The following is a 15,812-nucleotide window of genomic DNA, read 5'->3' on the forward strand; positions in this document are numbered from 1 at the left end:
TACATTCACATTAAAACAGTTTTAAAAAGAGACAGTAGCAGCTTGGCAGAGACTTAGCTGCCCGCCCTGCCTGCCGCTCCTCCAACGAGTGGCAAATTGAGACATCACATCACAGCTTAGCGCTTTCACCCTCGGCGTGCCACCCGCAAGTTACACAGTAAACGCTCCCCCTCTATCCACATTTACACACCGCAGCAACGGGCAGAGATCCGCCAGAGACACCTCTCTGAAGATGCTTTCCTTATATTCCCAATATTATCGTTTACAAATGATAACGATAGCAAATCAACACCCTACAAACAGCACACGCGTAGACCAGAAACGACAAGAAAGCCCACAGACACTCGTAAACTTCACCGAGACTTGCAGCGACGCGCACACACATGCTGGCACACAGATAGTTTTTTGCTCCCCCCCCTCCCCGGGAGATACAGACCTGTCTGTATCTCCGCTCCGAGCACACCTTGCAGAGTCCATTGAAGCGGTTCATGGCTGGCAAACCCTAAACTCGCCGTTAGCCCATGAAAATGCAGTCCCCCGAAGCAGCCGTAATCCCGATCTCCTTGTATCACACGAGCGTGGAACAAACCACAGTCAAACTGGCATGACCGCCCATGGGAACCCAGCTCCAGAGAAGAATGGCAGGAAGCCACCTTTCACCTCCCCAGCCCCTGTCTGTGCTGTATGCCGCTTTACGATAAGCCAGAGGGCTTCCTGAAAACCCTAACTGACAAGGAAGAGAGAGGGTTTTATATTAAAATTCCTGTCAACTATTTAGTATTCCCTAGTCCCTGCTCTGTTGATGTGGCTTTTGTTCCCGCGGCATTCTTCGGCCGCACGGAGCACTTTGTTATTGCAACGTTCTCACAAACACTTGGAGGATGTTTAAGCGGCGTTTCACAGGCACCGGCTGTGCGAGCTTCACTTCATTAAAAAGACGCCTTGCACTCGTTACACTCATAAAGGATGAGAGAGTTTTTCTTAAGAAAAAAAAAAAAAAAAAGAAAAAGCAGAGTTTGTTTTTGAAAGCACAGACCCAGAGGATACACACGTCCCGACGCTTTGTGCTCACAGAGTCACGGAGGGGGAAGCAGAGAGGTCAACTGAATTGCACCCGTGGTGTAATTTTGGAATGAAAGACAAAGAGAAGCTCTTAACCCAGCCGGCAGCAGGGCGCAAAGCGGGACTCGGCGAGCCTGCACCGTGCAGCCCCGACTGCCAGCGCCGCCGCACAGCCCCTTGGAGACGCAATGGAGAAAAAAGCACCTTCCACACTCCTACACGGGGATGGAAAGGAGAGGAAAGGCTCGAGGGAACCCAAACCCCGGGCTCCCCTGCACGGCAGCTGGGTGGCAGGGCCAGGGGAGGCTGGGAGGGAGCCCCAGCGCTCCCAGGGGACCCAGCAGCATGGCAGAGCCATTGGAGGCACTGCCCGCGGCCGCTCCGGCAGCATTGTCCCAGCCCACCGCGCCGCCAGGCTGGAGCTGGAAGGAGGATCGGTCTTCCTTCCCAGCCACCATCTTTCAAGTCAGTGGCGACTGCCGGAGAGGAAGGGAGGAGAGGGGCGCTGGCTTTGTTTGCCTTGCTCAATCCTATGCTTTAAAACAAATAACTGAAAATGCAGCTGAGGGAAGCAGCAAAGCGGAATTCGGCACAGATAAATCACAGGGTCGGCTGAGCCCAATTTCCGACGCAAGCCATGTGTTTGTGTTCCCATTTCCCATCCTTGCCTTTCCTATAAATCATCGAGGCTCCACCATGGGCCTTTCCCTTCCCAGAGCAAACAGCCCTGAAAGGAGGAGGGGAGCAGACGCACCCGTCTACGGAGACGTGGAGACGGCCAGGGTGTGATGCTGTGTGGCAGGCAGCCGGCCAGTCCCATCCCCATCACTCCCAGTCCCCATTGCTCCCAGTCAATGGCGGGTGCTTTGTCTCCGTGGCAAGATATTAAATAAACAGGAGGTCCCTGTATGGCAACGGGAAGCGAGTGTAGGGCGACTACCCACATCACCCACCTCCACCAATTGATACTCAACTGGGGATAACTAATTGCCTATAAAAGCCACGGTGTTGACAGGGAGAGTGACACAGCTCCCACCTGAGCATCACCCTCACTAATACTCTGTCCCCTGGCTCGTTTGAAACCACCCCATGCAGGCTCCGCTGCCAGTCCCACATCTTCACACCCCTTGTGGGTCATAGCCCCGTCGTACCCACCTTCAGCTGCTTCATGGTCGCAGCATCCTGGCTTTCCTGCACCGCACCCTGACTTACAGGCATCGGCTCTAAAAAAAAAAAAAAAAAAAAAGGAAAGGCCATATCAGCCCAACAGCACAGGTCTCCTGACAATCCCTTTCCCTCCACACTGCATCTACACACTATATATAAGACCTTTACATGTCGTGGGCACATCTCCTCCAGGCTGGGGCAGCCCTGCACGGCAGCAGCTGTGGGGTGGCTGCACATCTGGAAGAGGCACTGCTGTCTCCCCCTGCGCTGTGCCAACCCGTCCTCCTCCACATGCCCTGGCAGCACAGCAAGACCAAGGCAGGAGGAAAAGCTCCCCACCATCCTGCACAGACCCCAGGAACCAGAGTCTGGCCATGGGATCAGCCCGGAGTCCGAGAGGCCGGAATCGGCATGATGACAGGCGCAGCAAGAGGGAGAGACGTGGCTGCAATGTTGGGGTCCCCACAGAGCCCCAGACAGCCACAGGTAAGCAGAAGCAAGGGTTGAAGGGGAGAACTCAGTGCCTGTGTAGACCCTGATAAACCAGCCAGGATCTCCCCCACACCGGTATTTTGGGATCCTGGTGCCCACTGAGCATCACAGGGCTGAGAAGTGCTTGTGGGGGCAGAGGTGGCCATGGGGCTGGGGGCTGCTCCATGCCAGGACGGGGACAGACACAAGGTTGACCCCTCTTTCCAGACTTTGCCAACACTCCCTGGGACATCCCAGTGGGGAGACACACCTCTGCTCTGCTTCAGCCGCCGCATGGCCACCTTCAGGTGCTTGGTCCTGCCCAGGTCCTCCCCGAGGAGATAGTACCAGCCGCTGATCTCCTGGGTGGGAGGAGAGAAGCTGTCGATGCAGGGGCAGGTACTCAGCCCCTGTTTAACTCAGCCTGGCTGCCCGCAGCCCCAGAGGGGTCCCACTGCAGGAGCGGTGCCATGCCCAGGCATGCTTGCACACAGAGGCACAGCCTGGAGACCTTCTCTTAGGATAAAGTAACAGCTACAGTCCCATCCCCCCTGCAAGAAGGGACCAAGCATGACTGCATTAATGAGCTTCCACACTTTTAGAGGGAGACAGGGTGCAAGAAAACAGCCAGTCTCCAGTAAATCCGTCCATATCTTGTTTGCAGCACCCGGCAGTCTCGGAAGGAGGATGCAGCTCCAGCCTTATCGCCAGAGGAGGATGCCCAAACCTGCCTTCAGCAGTGCTGGGTGCTCCTCAACGGGGCTCCCTTTGCCCTCGTCCCATACCTATGCTGGCGATCCCTCACCTCTCTCCCAGGGAGCCACCGCTGTCTCCCATTGCTCCCCGGGCAGCCAGTGGAAGCCAAAGGGATCACCCATCCTGGACCAAGCCCAGTAGTCAGACGGGGCTGCAGGAACCATGGTCCCAGAGGCCAGAGGAAAGAGGTTGTTTAAAAGTGAGTGCTTTAAACCCACAGTGAGGAAACTGAGGAGAGGGGGGATATCCAGCAGCATCATGCAGCACCCAGGAGACAGGGCCAGCTCATCTCTGCTCCAGCTGAGGTCCCCGGAGGACCACATGCCACCACCTCCTCCCATCCCTGCCAGAGTAGGATGCTGCGCGTGGGTGCTGCACATGTGGACACTTCATCCTGCCTGCACGCAGCAATACCTTGTGAAACTCACTGCCAAAATCTGACAAGGAGGGGACATCTCTGGAGAGGCCAAATATGAGCAGAGCAGAGGCTCTTCCTGGGGAGAGCTGCAGTTTAGAGCAGCTCTGCCTAATTGTCATCACTGTTATAAAAAAAGAAAAAAAAAAAAGCAGCATCTCACTTGTCCAAATTACAGAGGATGCCACACTCAAGCTACCTCTTACCCTCTTCTCAGGTCATTGCCATAAATAGCTGCTTTTTAACCTCTTGCTGGGGAGTAAATTTCCACTCCTCAGGTGATGTATTAACACTTTCACAAACCCCTTCCAGCTTGCCGAGATACTCTGATGTGCCGATACCTGACCAGGGCTGTCTAGGGATGAAATCCCTAACCACTGGCAACTAGGATGAAATATTTCCACGTTTTAGTGGGTCGGCGGGAGTCATTTACAGCAGCAGCCTTGCAGGCTTCTTTAGGAAGGCAAACCCAGCTGATGGGAAAGCTGTATTACCGAGCAGCAGCCAGGCTGGGGCAGCAGTACCGTGACCAAATCCACGGCAGTAGGGACAGGAATTCCAGCACAGAGACAACCCGGCAGTTCCACTGCCTCCAGGAATAGCCCCGAACCTCCGCATTCGCTCTCTCCCCACCACTGCCTCAGCAGGTGAAGACCTGGCTGCTGAGCACAGGGAATGAGGCAGACTCCTCCTCAGAGGAGTGCGTCCCCAACCATGGCACCCACTCGGCCACGTGTCAGTTGTGACACACACCGGCAGGCTGAGCGAGGCTGCCCCATCTCCTATCCCCCAGGCAGGGTGGGCAGCACTCGCTGGGGCCACCTCTCTGCACCCCTAATTGATGCTATTCTCTCTGTGTCTCTGCAGAACGGAGTGACGGTCCCCTCTCCGAGGATCCCTCCTCTAACAGCCTCTCCATCCCTGCCTCCAGCAGGCACACCAACACCAGACTCACAGCGGCCATCCATACTGGGAATGGGACCAGGGGACCTTGAAAGCATCTTTGTCCTGCGGTGGGAGAAACCTGCTCCTGCCCCAAGGGTGCACTACATCCACCCACCGACCTGTGAGGGTCAGGACCAAGTCCCGCGCGCTGCGCTCCGGCGCAGAGGTACCTTGTCCAGGGTCAGGAGGGACTTCACGCCAAAGCTCATGCAGCCGATCAGTTCGCTCTGTCTGCGGGAGAGTCAGAGACCATCAGCACACACTTGTCAAAAACTCCCCGGGGACCAGCTCCCCCCAAACACCCTTTTGCGGGGACCTCGCAAACGTCCCTGCCCATGCCAGGAGCCAGGCAGTGCCCAGGATGTGCCTACCTCTCCACGCTTTGAGCAAGCGTGGTGTAACCACACGGCTCAGCTGCAGCAGGGGCAAGGAGGAGCTGGGTTGAAGCATCCCAGTCACCTCCAGCCCACCTAAAACTGGCAGGAGCTTGGCCGAGGAGGCAGAGGCCACTTGCCTGAGCGGGCAGCACAGCCTATGAGGTGCCAGACCCCCTTGCTGCTGGACTTTCCTCCCCACCGCGTTGTCCCCAGGGGCAGGGAAGGTCCCCAGCCCACAGCCTGGCTTCAGCCCCGCTTGGCTTCAGCCAGTGGCGCAGGCGTGAGTGGCTGCAGGAGCTCTAAACGCTGGTCCAGCTGATGGCTACCAAGCAGCAGCAACGCCGACAGCGAGCAGCAAGGGCAGGATTTCTTCTCCGCCAGCCTGCACGCAGCGTGGTGCTCACCAGCACGGGTTGCCCATGAGAATGACCCCACCAGCAGGTCCCGGTCCCAGCCCCGCTGCTCAGCTCCCCCCACTTCACCAACCCGCAGCCTTTGTGCGGGGCAGCCTTGATGTCAGAGACAGCCCTCGAGGCCAGGGGCACCGGTGGAGCTCACGTGGGGTGGCCAGAGCGGATGGCAGGTCTGCTGCCACGCCAGGTCCATTTGAAAGAGATCGTACAGCAGGCTGGCAACCCCTTACCTGGAATTTCTCTCTCGGTTCCAGACTGTGACCAGGAGACGTTTCTGTTCATCCTCCTCTTGCACTGGGCTGTAACAAGTAGAGGGGACAGCTCGTGAGCACCAACCTTCCCCAGCAGCACTCAGCAAGAGAGACCCCTTGCCCTCCTCAGAGCCAGGTCTTCTCCTCCGTTCTCTGCACGGAGCACTGCAGCGTCCCCCCAGATGGTAACCTCCTCAGACAAGCCACTCTTGCACTAATTCACTCGTTCCTGACAGACAGCCGCAAAGGGACGTCACCTCTCCTGGGCAGGCAACGGAGACACCGCTCAGGTGGTTTAAGGGGAAGAAAATTTTGCAGAAAGACACACATCCAACATCAAAGGGTAAACGCATGGAACATGCCACAGTTCATGCTCTGAAACAACCACTCTGCGCCAGATGAAATGCTGCGTGGGGACAGAGGTCGGACACAGACTGGTTCGCTGGCAATGACAAGCTCCACCGAAACACAACGAGCCGTACAGCTCCTTTCCCATACAGAGACATGCCGTAGCTATAGGAAATCCTTTTACCTGCCTCATTCACACCGATGCCCATACTATTGCAGGTGTAAGGTCTAGGAAACGGAGTGTGTTTACCCAACTCCTGCCCAGCAAGAAAGTCCAAGCGTGCGGGAGCGCCGCTGCCATGCTGTGTGCTGACAGCTTTGTGAGCCTCCGCAGAGCTCTGCCCGAAAGTTCAAGGCATTTCGGCTATAAAAAACAGCAGAATAATGTCTGTCACTCCTCATCTCGGCAGCAGACCTGTTCATGCGTGATGCACATTTATTATAGATCCTAATGCAAAAGCAAACGCGAGGTTTTGGCTTCAAGAGGGTACCCCAGGACAGCAGCCACGTGGGTCCCCCGCTGCGCAGTGTGAACACGGCGCTGACAGATGGGTCAGTGCTACCGCTGCCCCATCATACTCACAAAAGAAAGTGCTCGTGGAAGACAGGGTTTTTGCTGTCTGGCACAGTCTTCGTCTTTTGCCTGCATTTCCAGTCAGCATCTGGCATGATCGACATCTTTGCAGAGGAAAACAAGCAGCGTGTTAGCACTCTCAAAGCAAGCGCTGGCACACAGCTGCCCGCCCTGCCGCTGCGGGGGCAGGAGACCGGCACAGCCACTTTTATGGATGGCTAAGCCTCAAACATCCAGCTGAGCCTGTGTTAACGGGTGGTTTAGATCGCTTTACCCTGTGGGTGTCAAGTAATTGCGTTACAAAAAACTCCTCAGGGCAGGGGAGGGAAGGAAAACAGTAGAAGAATGAAGGACTGATGTACACAAACGTTGCTGGCCGGTCTCTGACTTGCAGCCCCCTCGTAGGGGAGATGCTTCCTGCACTGTGCGCACCATGGTGGGAGCAGCCTGCCAAGGTGACCTCCAGGAGAGTCCAGAGCCACATCGTGCTGGCCAAACACTTATCCCCGCCAGCCCTTGGGCACCCAGTGGGATGCTCTTGCAATGAACGGTTGACCCAGCCCTTAGCAGGGTCCTGTCCTCCGCTTTTCTGGCTCCATGCAGGCACCATGCCAACAAGACCAGTGAGCCCTCCAGCGCTGGGCAAGAGACTATACACCTCTCTGCACCCTTATGCATGCTCAGCCAGAGCAGGACAGAGGAGGAAAGGGAAGGGACAGGCAGCTTGGAGCATGCTTAGAGGAGCCAACCCCAAAACCCCAAGAAAGCACCAAGTTCCCCGAGCAGAGCCCCAGGAGGACCGACCTTCACGTAGGAGTCGCATGTCCGGCACTCCTTTCCCATCAGACCTTTTGCTTCCATGACTGGAAAAGAAATGAAACGGTCAAGCTCCAAAGCAGCACAGAAGGCATCTTCCTACGCCGCAGCACTCTGCTCCATGGGGTGCTCCCTCCTGGTCAGGATGAACCCGTCTCCGACCCTGACCGGATCCTGCGCACACCTCCCCAGCAGCCTGGTCTCACTGGGCACCCATAAACAGGTGAAGGGTTTTATTGTATTTTTTCTATAATATACACCCGTGCTATAAATACAAGCATCTGGGGGTGAGGTTGGCGGCAGATGCAGTTCAGCATCCGGATGGCAAATTGCATTTCGTTTGCCTGACTTCACACAGCTTTGGGCTCCCTGCCCCGGAGCCAAATGTATCATCAAGTTAAATATCAACGGCCACATCCTGATGGCAGCCCCGCCAGCGGGGACACAGCATTGCACTGCTGCTGACATTTGGGAACCCTGCGTTTCCCAGCCGCGTGCCTGGAGGCAATAGACGTGCAGCAGAGTCTGAGTAGTCCAGGACGGGCTGGCGGAACAAGGCTAAGCTCCCTCCTAATGAGCCCGGTAAGGCAGCAGTGACTTTGCCTTTGTCAGAGACAGATATGTGCTCCTAATAAACATGGTCAGCCCGACAGAAACCCCAGTGGCACAAGGGGAAAGGGGTTCTGCAGGACCCTCTGGTGTTTCACGGAGCAGTTTGCAAGGCTGCTCCAGGACAGGCTGTATCAAGCGCTTCCTCCTCCAGCCAGACCTGCTTTGGGTTTTAAAGACATTGGGGTGGCGAATGAAAAAGTAAGAGGGATCACCCCACATCACCCAGCCTCCTTCTGCCCCCACCGAGCACCCGGAGCATCCGGCATGTGCAGCAGGATGTCAGGTCCCAGACCATGAGTCTCCTTTGCCTCTTTGCTGGACCACTTCCCTCCTCCCAGACCCTCTTTTGGAGGCAGCATCAGATCGAGACAGTGACTCGCACCCAGCTCATGCCGGGGCTGCTCCAGATGGAGGGATTTGGGGTAAAGCCTGTGCCAGACCCTCAGAGCCACACGCAGCTTGGAGGGAGAGGAAAAAAAAAAAATAAGAAACCAACATATTTTCCTGCTGTTGCTTCTTTACAAAGCTTGCCTGCACAGCCGGAAAAGGGCAGCAAGCTCTCACGGCTGCCGAGTGGAGAAGAACAGGGGCTGGGCAGTCCCTACAGCCTCACCAGGCTCAGGTCATCCTCTGCCCCCATTTCACTCCATCCAGGCAAGGGAGAGGCTGGGCTGTAAGGTGGGATGTTGCTCAAGAGAAAGCCTCTTCCATCCCCTCCCGCCCTGCCACGGAGGTGTCTGGGATGGGGGTGCCTTCCCCGCCAAGGCATAGCCACCCCCAAGGGCACTGGTTGTCCCAGGACCCTGCTTTCCCCTGTCACCCTGTCAGCCCAAATCCAGGGTACAATGAGCTGGGTCTGCTCACAGGGAAGAAATTTTTACACCGACCATTTCAAACTCTTGGCTTTTTCCTTGATTCTTTAACCTTTTACTTATCATGAAGCTCTGATGTGCCCCTGGCAGAGCTCTGCGCTAGGAGACCAGGACACACACATCCTTCACTGCAGGAGCAATCCTAAGCCCCCCCCCCCCCCCCCCCAAAGTGTCTCCAGACAGGTTTTTCCTAAAGAAAAGAGCTAGTTCTGATCTCTCATTGGTCTTTCTAACGAACACCATTAAAACTGCAGTGACGCAGTTCCCTGGGACCTGCCCTATGGCTGCGATGGAGCTCGTGTCCCAGGTGCTGCATCGCCCTCCTGCACCGGTACCCAGCAGTCCCCAGAGAAAGAAAAGCATCTCTTGTCCCCAGTGGGACATGCCATGGCTTGAGGGACAGCAACCCCAGCCTCAACCAGGTGAAATACTTTTGTTGTTTGTGGTTTTAACACTGCTGGTGTTAAAAAAAAATGCAGCATTCGGAGGTAATGGAACAATTTGGAAATCCTGGCAAATGGCTTTGGCCGACATAAAAGATGTTTCAGTGGAGACAAAGCATTCCAAATTTTTCTTTTCCAAATTATATTTGCCCGTTTTCTCTTCACAAGGAGTTAAAGAAAAAAAAATGATATAGGTGGATGCAAAACACACGTGGCCACCCAGAAACGAACGTCTCCAGAAATTTTGGTTTGGCCCCTAAATCAAAGAGCCCCCTCAAGAGTCATGCTGCTCTACCACAGAGTTGTTCCCGATAGCTGCCGTGAAGCTCCAAAGAGCTTGAAGAAAGGGCATGGAAGTGCTGTCCCCATCACTAACCCACCGTGGCTCTGCAGCCACCTCGCCATTACGCCCCAGGGAGATACTCACCGTGCAGCACCAGGACCCGGCCCTGCACCTCGATGGACAGCTTCAGCTGGCCTGGAGGAAAGGAGAGGAGAGATGGTGAAGGAAGCAGAGTACGCACACCACCCGAGGGACCCCACGCTCCGAGGTCTGCATGGCGCCAAACCCATCCTGCTTCCCCACCCCTGGGCATGGGGGCTTCGCTCAGGGAGCCAAGGGGAAAGGGGTGGGAAGAAACATCTTCTGCAACCAAGAAAGTCTTACGGCTCCAGACGCAAAAACATTCCAGGAAAAATTTGAATACTTTTTTCTCAGTGCACAGTAAACTCCGTTGGCAGAAGGCACGAGCCCATGGCAGAGGGGAAGTGGGAGCACCAAGATGAAACAGTCGCCGTGGGATGAATTAGCCCTTTTTTAACAGAGGGATGCGGCGTGCTCAAATCCTCCCTCCAGCCCAGATTCAACTTCCCCTTTGCCTCTCCCCTGAGCTCCTGTGGAAGCGGCTGTCACCCCCGCAGAAGGTGGCAGTGGGCCACGCTGCAGACGGCCTGGACGAAGGCCAAGGACAACCGGTGCCTTTGGTGGCAGGAACATGCCGGCACAGGGTCAGCCAAGGCTGGCTCCGCTGGGGGACCCTGGGCCATGGCACTAACCTGGGTTCATCCATCCGCTGCTGCTGGACCTCACTCCACACGTGCCTTCTCCCTGCTTGCCCTACTGCACATGCCTCATCTCTCCAGGGTGCTTCTGGGGAAACGGGAAAGCCTTAAAAATCCCTTCGCTGACTGTCACGTCCAACAACAGTTCATTATCGCTGGCACCATCGAGAAGACGCAGTGATAAGGACTAATGCAGCACTGCTCACAGCACAAACCCAGCCCCCCCGAATCAAAGCATGGCAAAAGCTCCCACATCGCAGCCTCCTGCATCTCCCGGGGATCCCAGACAGTACAGGCTGGTGAGCAGACAGGTAATCTCCTAAAACCAGGAGTCAATACTTGTTTTAATCTAGGATTAAACAAGAATGCTTTCAGTCATGTGTTTTGACACTGAATAATTGTCAGGTGGCCAACAGGGCCAGGAGCAGCCAACCCCCATGGAAGAGCAGCGCTCCACCATCCTGCAATCGCTGTGCTGCAGAGCCCCGGGGGGGCTGGGACCAAGCGGGACTCCTGGCTCCCAGTGAGGCAGCACCACCAGGGAAGTGCCTGGCTCCCTGCACAGCAGCACCAAGAGCTTCTGGCTGAGGAGGTGGTGGTAGAGCCTTGAGGAGCTACATGACTTTCGAGCAGATCTGGATGGAGATCCCCCTTGCTCGCGATGCACTGGCTTACCCACAGCCATCCACCAAGCCAGGAGGCAGAACCTGCCTGCCTTGGGTGCCCAGCTCACCGCTGCCCGGCCTGCCAAGCCTTGCAGAGGACCTGCTGCCCACCACCATCATGAGCAGAGCAAGGAGCACGGTCAAGAGATCAAAGGCAGACGGTTCCAACAGTCATTAACAGGCCAAAAGATCAGCTCTGAATAAGAGCACAGGGGCATCCGCTTCTGCCCCTCAATGGGACAGAGCACAACAGAAGAGAGCTCAAAGTGCCAAGATCTGGTGCCTGGAGTGAATGACGGCATCTTTCTCGGAGCAGGAGATTGATCTGACTTGTTAAAGGAGGACTCAGTACCTAACTGATTCCACAGACAGCCTTTAAGGAGAAGACTTCTCCCCGTGTGGACTGGCAGAGCACAGCAGTAAGAGCTCACCATGGGACTCAGCAGTCCCTCACGGGTGCTGCAGAGTCCACCTGTACAAGACAGCAGCCCAGCGGGCGTTTCTACCCACCAGTACCTTTTAAGCTACCTAAGGTGAGAGAGGAAGGGAGGACACGGAGCTGGACGGATTGAGCCAGGGAAGTGTCAGACCAGGGTTCCACAGGAAGCAGACCGCAGTAACTCAGCTCAGCCTGAAGATCCTCCTGGGGAATTGTTCTCAGTGTGGACTACATGGGCAGATCCAACCTCAGTGTTCATGAGCTTGTCTACTTGGGACAGGGTCAGCTGAAACCCAAGTGCAAAGGCCAGGGGTGATCAGGCAAGCGTCTGAATCCAGAAACCCCTCTGCAGAGGACAGGATGGGAGGATTATTTCTAAAGAAAGAAGGAAGGAAGGAGCTTCTCAAACACACCTTTGGCTGGCAACAGGCAAAGTCATAGAATCATAGAATGGTTTAGGTTGGAAGGGACCTTGAAGATCATCGAGTTCCAACCCCGCTGCCATAGGCAGGGACACCTCCCACTAGACCAGGTTGCCCAAGGCCATGTCCAGCCTGACCTTGAACACCTCCAGGAATGGGGCCTCAACAACCTCTCTGGGCAACCCGTCCCAGTGCCGCACCACCCTCACAGTGAAAAACTTCTTCCCTCTTCCAGTTTGAAGCCATTCCCCCTCATCCTATCGCTTCATGCCCGAGTAAAAAGTCCCTCCCCAGCTCTCCTGGAGCCCCTTTAGGGACTGGTAGGTCGCAATAAGATCTCCCCAGAGCCTTCTCTTCTCCAGGCTGAACAACCCCAACTCTTTCAGTTGGGGCTTGACTCTTGACTCTTTCAAGTCACCCCATAAAAACACAGTGTCTACAACCGCAGTAGAACACACTGCTCCCAGCCTGCTCTGCACATAGGTGAGGGCCCTTCAGCACAGCTGAGAATAAAATCCAGCTCCTACACAGCTCCAAACCCAACCTGAAGTTCCCACTGCCTTTTGAAACGCTCGTGCCAGATCCCTGAGCTCCCACTTCTTATCTGGAGCTGCAATTTGTGATTTTCAGCACTGCCTGGACCTGTCTGCCAGCAACCGATTCCCAGCATTGAAACCCCAAGCGGCCACAGGCGCCTGGGAGAGCCACGCGTGCGAACCCCTGCTGAGCAAGGGCACAGGTCCCAGGGCGGCCGCTCTGCTCGGCCGGCTCACTTACAGCTACACGCTCGCCTTCCCATGCACTCGCAACTCTGCATCAGCCCTAAAAACCCACCCACAGTACTCGGACTGGCACGAAGACTCGGCCGACGGCATTTGCCAGGGTCTAGGTGAGGCGCCGCTGGGGCACGCAGCGGGCTGCCAGCCCCCGGCTCGCTGGCCCCGCTCCGGCACGGAGAGCTCTGCCCCTCTGAACGCCTTCCCAAGAGGGCTCCCAGGACAGGACGTGTGGATTTGGAGGGGGATGCACGGTCTGCAATCTGTGTCATTGTTCTGCATCAACCCAAACTTAAACATTTCCCAATGCTCTCGAAGAATCAAAAGATTGAAAGCATCATCTCATTCAGTCCAAAGCAAAATATCCCATTTTCACTTGTTTTGCAGCTTACAAAACACCACAAACAAAATAAACTTGTAAACGTCATTTACAGACACCTCAGCATCTTTCAGATTAAAAACCAACGTTTCATTTTGCAAAAGACGTACCCAAGGGCATAGGTTTGCTGGGGTGAGGATATCTTATGGGATTGTTTAACCTGAAAGAATTCAGAGAACTCGTATCTCATTTTTCACTCAAAAATACATTGACAGAAAATTTTCAAATCTCTCTTTAGCTCACACCCGTGTGCATCCGCATGTTTGAGAGCGCACGTGTGCACACGTGGAAATGCGCGTCTGTGTGTGCACAGACACATGCGCAAGTGAGAGCAGGGCGAGAAAGTAAAGACCAGAACCAGGTGGGGCAGATCGGGACAGCTCTATTGAAGTCAATACTGATTTACAACAGTGAGAATATCGTCCCCTAGTTTCACCACACCACCCCAGCCTTTTGGACCACGGCTTTAACCCTTCTGCTATCTCCAGATCTCTGATGCTGTGGGAACCCTCTCGCTCTTCCACTATTAGCATGTAACAACCGTTACAACACGAAAGCAAAATGCCCCGGTCTAACCAAGCATGACGAGGAGTCAGCCCAGTAATGAATGGGCCCTGGGGAGGAGAAAGGAAGCTTTTGTGCTGGGTAATTCGGGGGGAGGAAGCTCTACGCCCAGCGCTGGGCTGGGGCCGGCTGGGGCCGCTCAGCTCCCAGGGCAGCACATGGGGACAAGGCTTCTGCACGATGAAGGATGGGGTCAGACAGGACCATGGCCTCGTGCATCGTGTGCTTTACTGCTGCTGCTGGTGCAGGGACAGTGCCCGTGGCCCTTGTGTCACAGGCTACACCAGCACCAAAGAGACAAGAGCAGGGAGAAAATCGGCAGTTTTGCCTTTTTCAGAAGTACCACAAACTGGCCCCTAGCAGAAATTATTTGGGAGTATCGGTGGGAAAGGTCCTCTCCTTCCCATAAGGAGCAGATGATATTTCTCTCTTGATGCATTTGCTCCCAAGTGTCTCCAAAGCACACGAAGGCACAAATCGCACGCCCCAGCCAGCCCGCCCGACCCCAGAGGGGTCCCAGCCTGCTCCTGCCGGGGAAGCACTCGCTGGCAATTCCAGTGCTTGTACAGGGCCGGGATCGGAGAGGGAAGCTGCTGTCGGAAAGAGATGATCCAGCCTGAGCTGGTGGAAAGGATCTACTGTACCAAAGTCTGGACAGACTGGCTCGTTTTTTCAGACGCAGTAACCTTCCTCCAGACCCGTGTGGGAAGAAACACAACCCCTACCAAGGCAAGTTCTTGGGCTCCACTTCCACCTCACACCAAGAGCAGAGGGTCAGAGAAACATTATCCCCTGGGTTTATATCTTTTGCTACATCCCTAACATGAACTGAGGGAAACAGCTTCAGCTGAGTGGCCCTGACACAGCTTGTCCAGGTCACCTGTGTCGATATAAATGAAAATAGGTGCAGAGAAAGCCCAGAGGGAGACAAAAGAGCAGGCAGCTTGTCTCACAACAGGACCCACACGCAGCTCCCAGGTACACCACCCCGTCGCAGAGAGCAGGGCGCAGGCGGGTTCGCAGGGCTGCAGCAGAGAGGGCGCCCAGGTCCCTTCCATCTGGACCCCACAGGGCCAGGAGAGGCCATTCAAGCTGATGAACAAAGCTGGCACAAGGAGAACAGGAAAAAAATGGGTATGAGCAAGCACAAGCTGGTAATCAAACAGGTTCCCACCCATGAGAGAAGTTTGCCAGGCTAAGGGAGGGGACACGCGAATGGTGTCCTTTGGGAGCAGACCCAGCAGGCAGGAAAACCTGTTCCTTACTGATGATCTGTGACAAATGGAAGATTTGGGTTTCTGCTCCTTAAACACTTTTCTAGTTTCTTGTAGGAAAAATGCAGGTTTTGCCCTGGCTGGAACAACAGACAACCATGGGCGTACGTGGCAGGGGGAATTCTTACCAGAGGAAAGCAGTGTTAGATAAACTGCCCGGGCAGGAGGTCCCCACGGGCACAAGGCAGAGCACCCCGAGATCACCATCTACAACCTCGGGCTCTGGCACCAGCCCTTTTGAAGACCACCTCTTGGGTCACCCAGATGGAGAGGGTAGTGCGGGCCCTGTCCTGCCACTGCTCTGTCCTGCCACGTGCCACACCACTAATGGTCGGCCTGTGAAGGGAACCGCAGAGATGATGCTTGGCCTGGACTTGGTTACAGAGCCAAGAGGCACCACAAAACTCACATTATTTGGCATGCATAAGCCCTACAGACAAAGACAGGAGGATTTCAGCTTCCGGGCTGTCCCGAGCAGTTTGGCTTACAAGCCAAAAGGGGGAAGGAGCAGCATCCCTGGCCGCCCAGGGAAGGGACGCCCTGCTCCACTCATGCCCACTCTCTGCTTCCCCGCAGCCTCTTTAACCGCACGCTGCGCGATTGCCTGCCCTGCTCGCGAAAACAAGTGGGAGCTTTGAAAGAAAACTGCTTAAAAAACAGCACCCGGGAAGGGCACCCAGCTTCCCTCTGCGTAAGACAGCTCCTGACG

At 55.5% G+C, this 15,812-nt stretch overlaps 1 protein-coding gene across 1 annotated transcript in view; it reads right to left on the reverse strand.

Moving 5' to 3' along the window:
- Nucleotides 1-15,812, reverse strand: part of RGS3 (regulator of G protein signaling 3) — a gene marked incomplete at its 5' end in the record, with an annotated part of 87,010 nt that overhangs the window by 64,209 nt on the left and 6,989 nt on the right. The window contains 7 exons of the mRNA XM_082492825.1: nucleotides 2,218-2,285; nucleotides 2,972-3,062; nucleotides 4,987-5,047; nucleotides 5,837-5,905; nucleotides 6,789-6,883; nucleotides 7,584-7,642; nucleotides 9,950-10,000. Of these exons, the coding sequence (XP_082348951.1) occupies nucleotides 2,218-2,285; nucleotides 2,972-3,062; nucleotides 4,987-5,047; nucleotides 5,837-5,905; nucleotides 6,789-6,883; nucleotides 7,584-7,642; nucleotides 9,950-10,000 (494 nt within the window). The remainder of the gene's footprint in view (nucleotides 1-2,217; nucleotides 2,286-2,971; nucleotides 3,063-4,986; nucleotides 5,048-5,836; nucleotides 5,906-6,788; nucleotides 6,884-7,583; nucleotides 7,643-9,949; nucleotides 10,001-15,812) is intronic.

This window comes from Vanellus vanellus, assembly GCF_965231255.1.
Source record: "Vanellus vanellus genome assembly, chromosome: 18".
Classification (NCBI taxonomy): Eukaryota; Metazoa; Chordata; class Aves; order Charadriiformes; family Charadriidae; genus Vanellus; species Vanellus vanellus.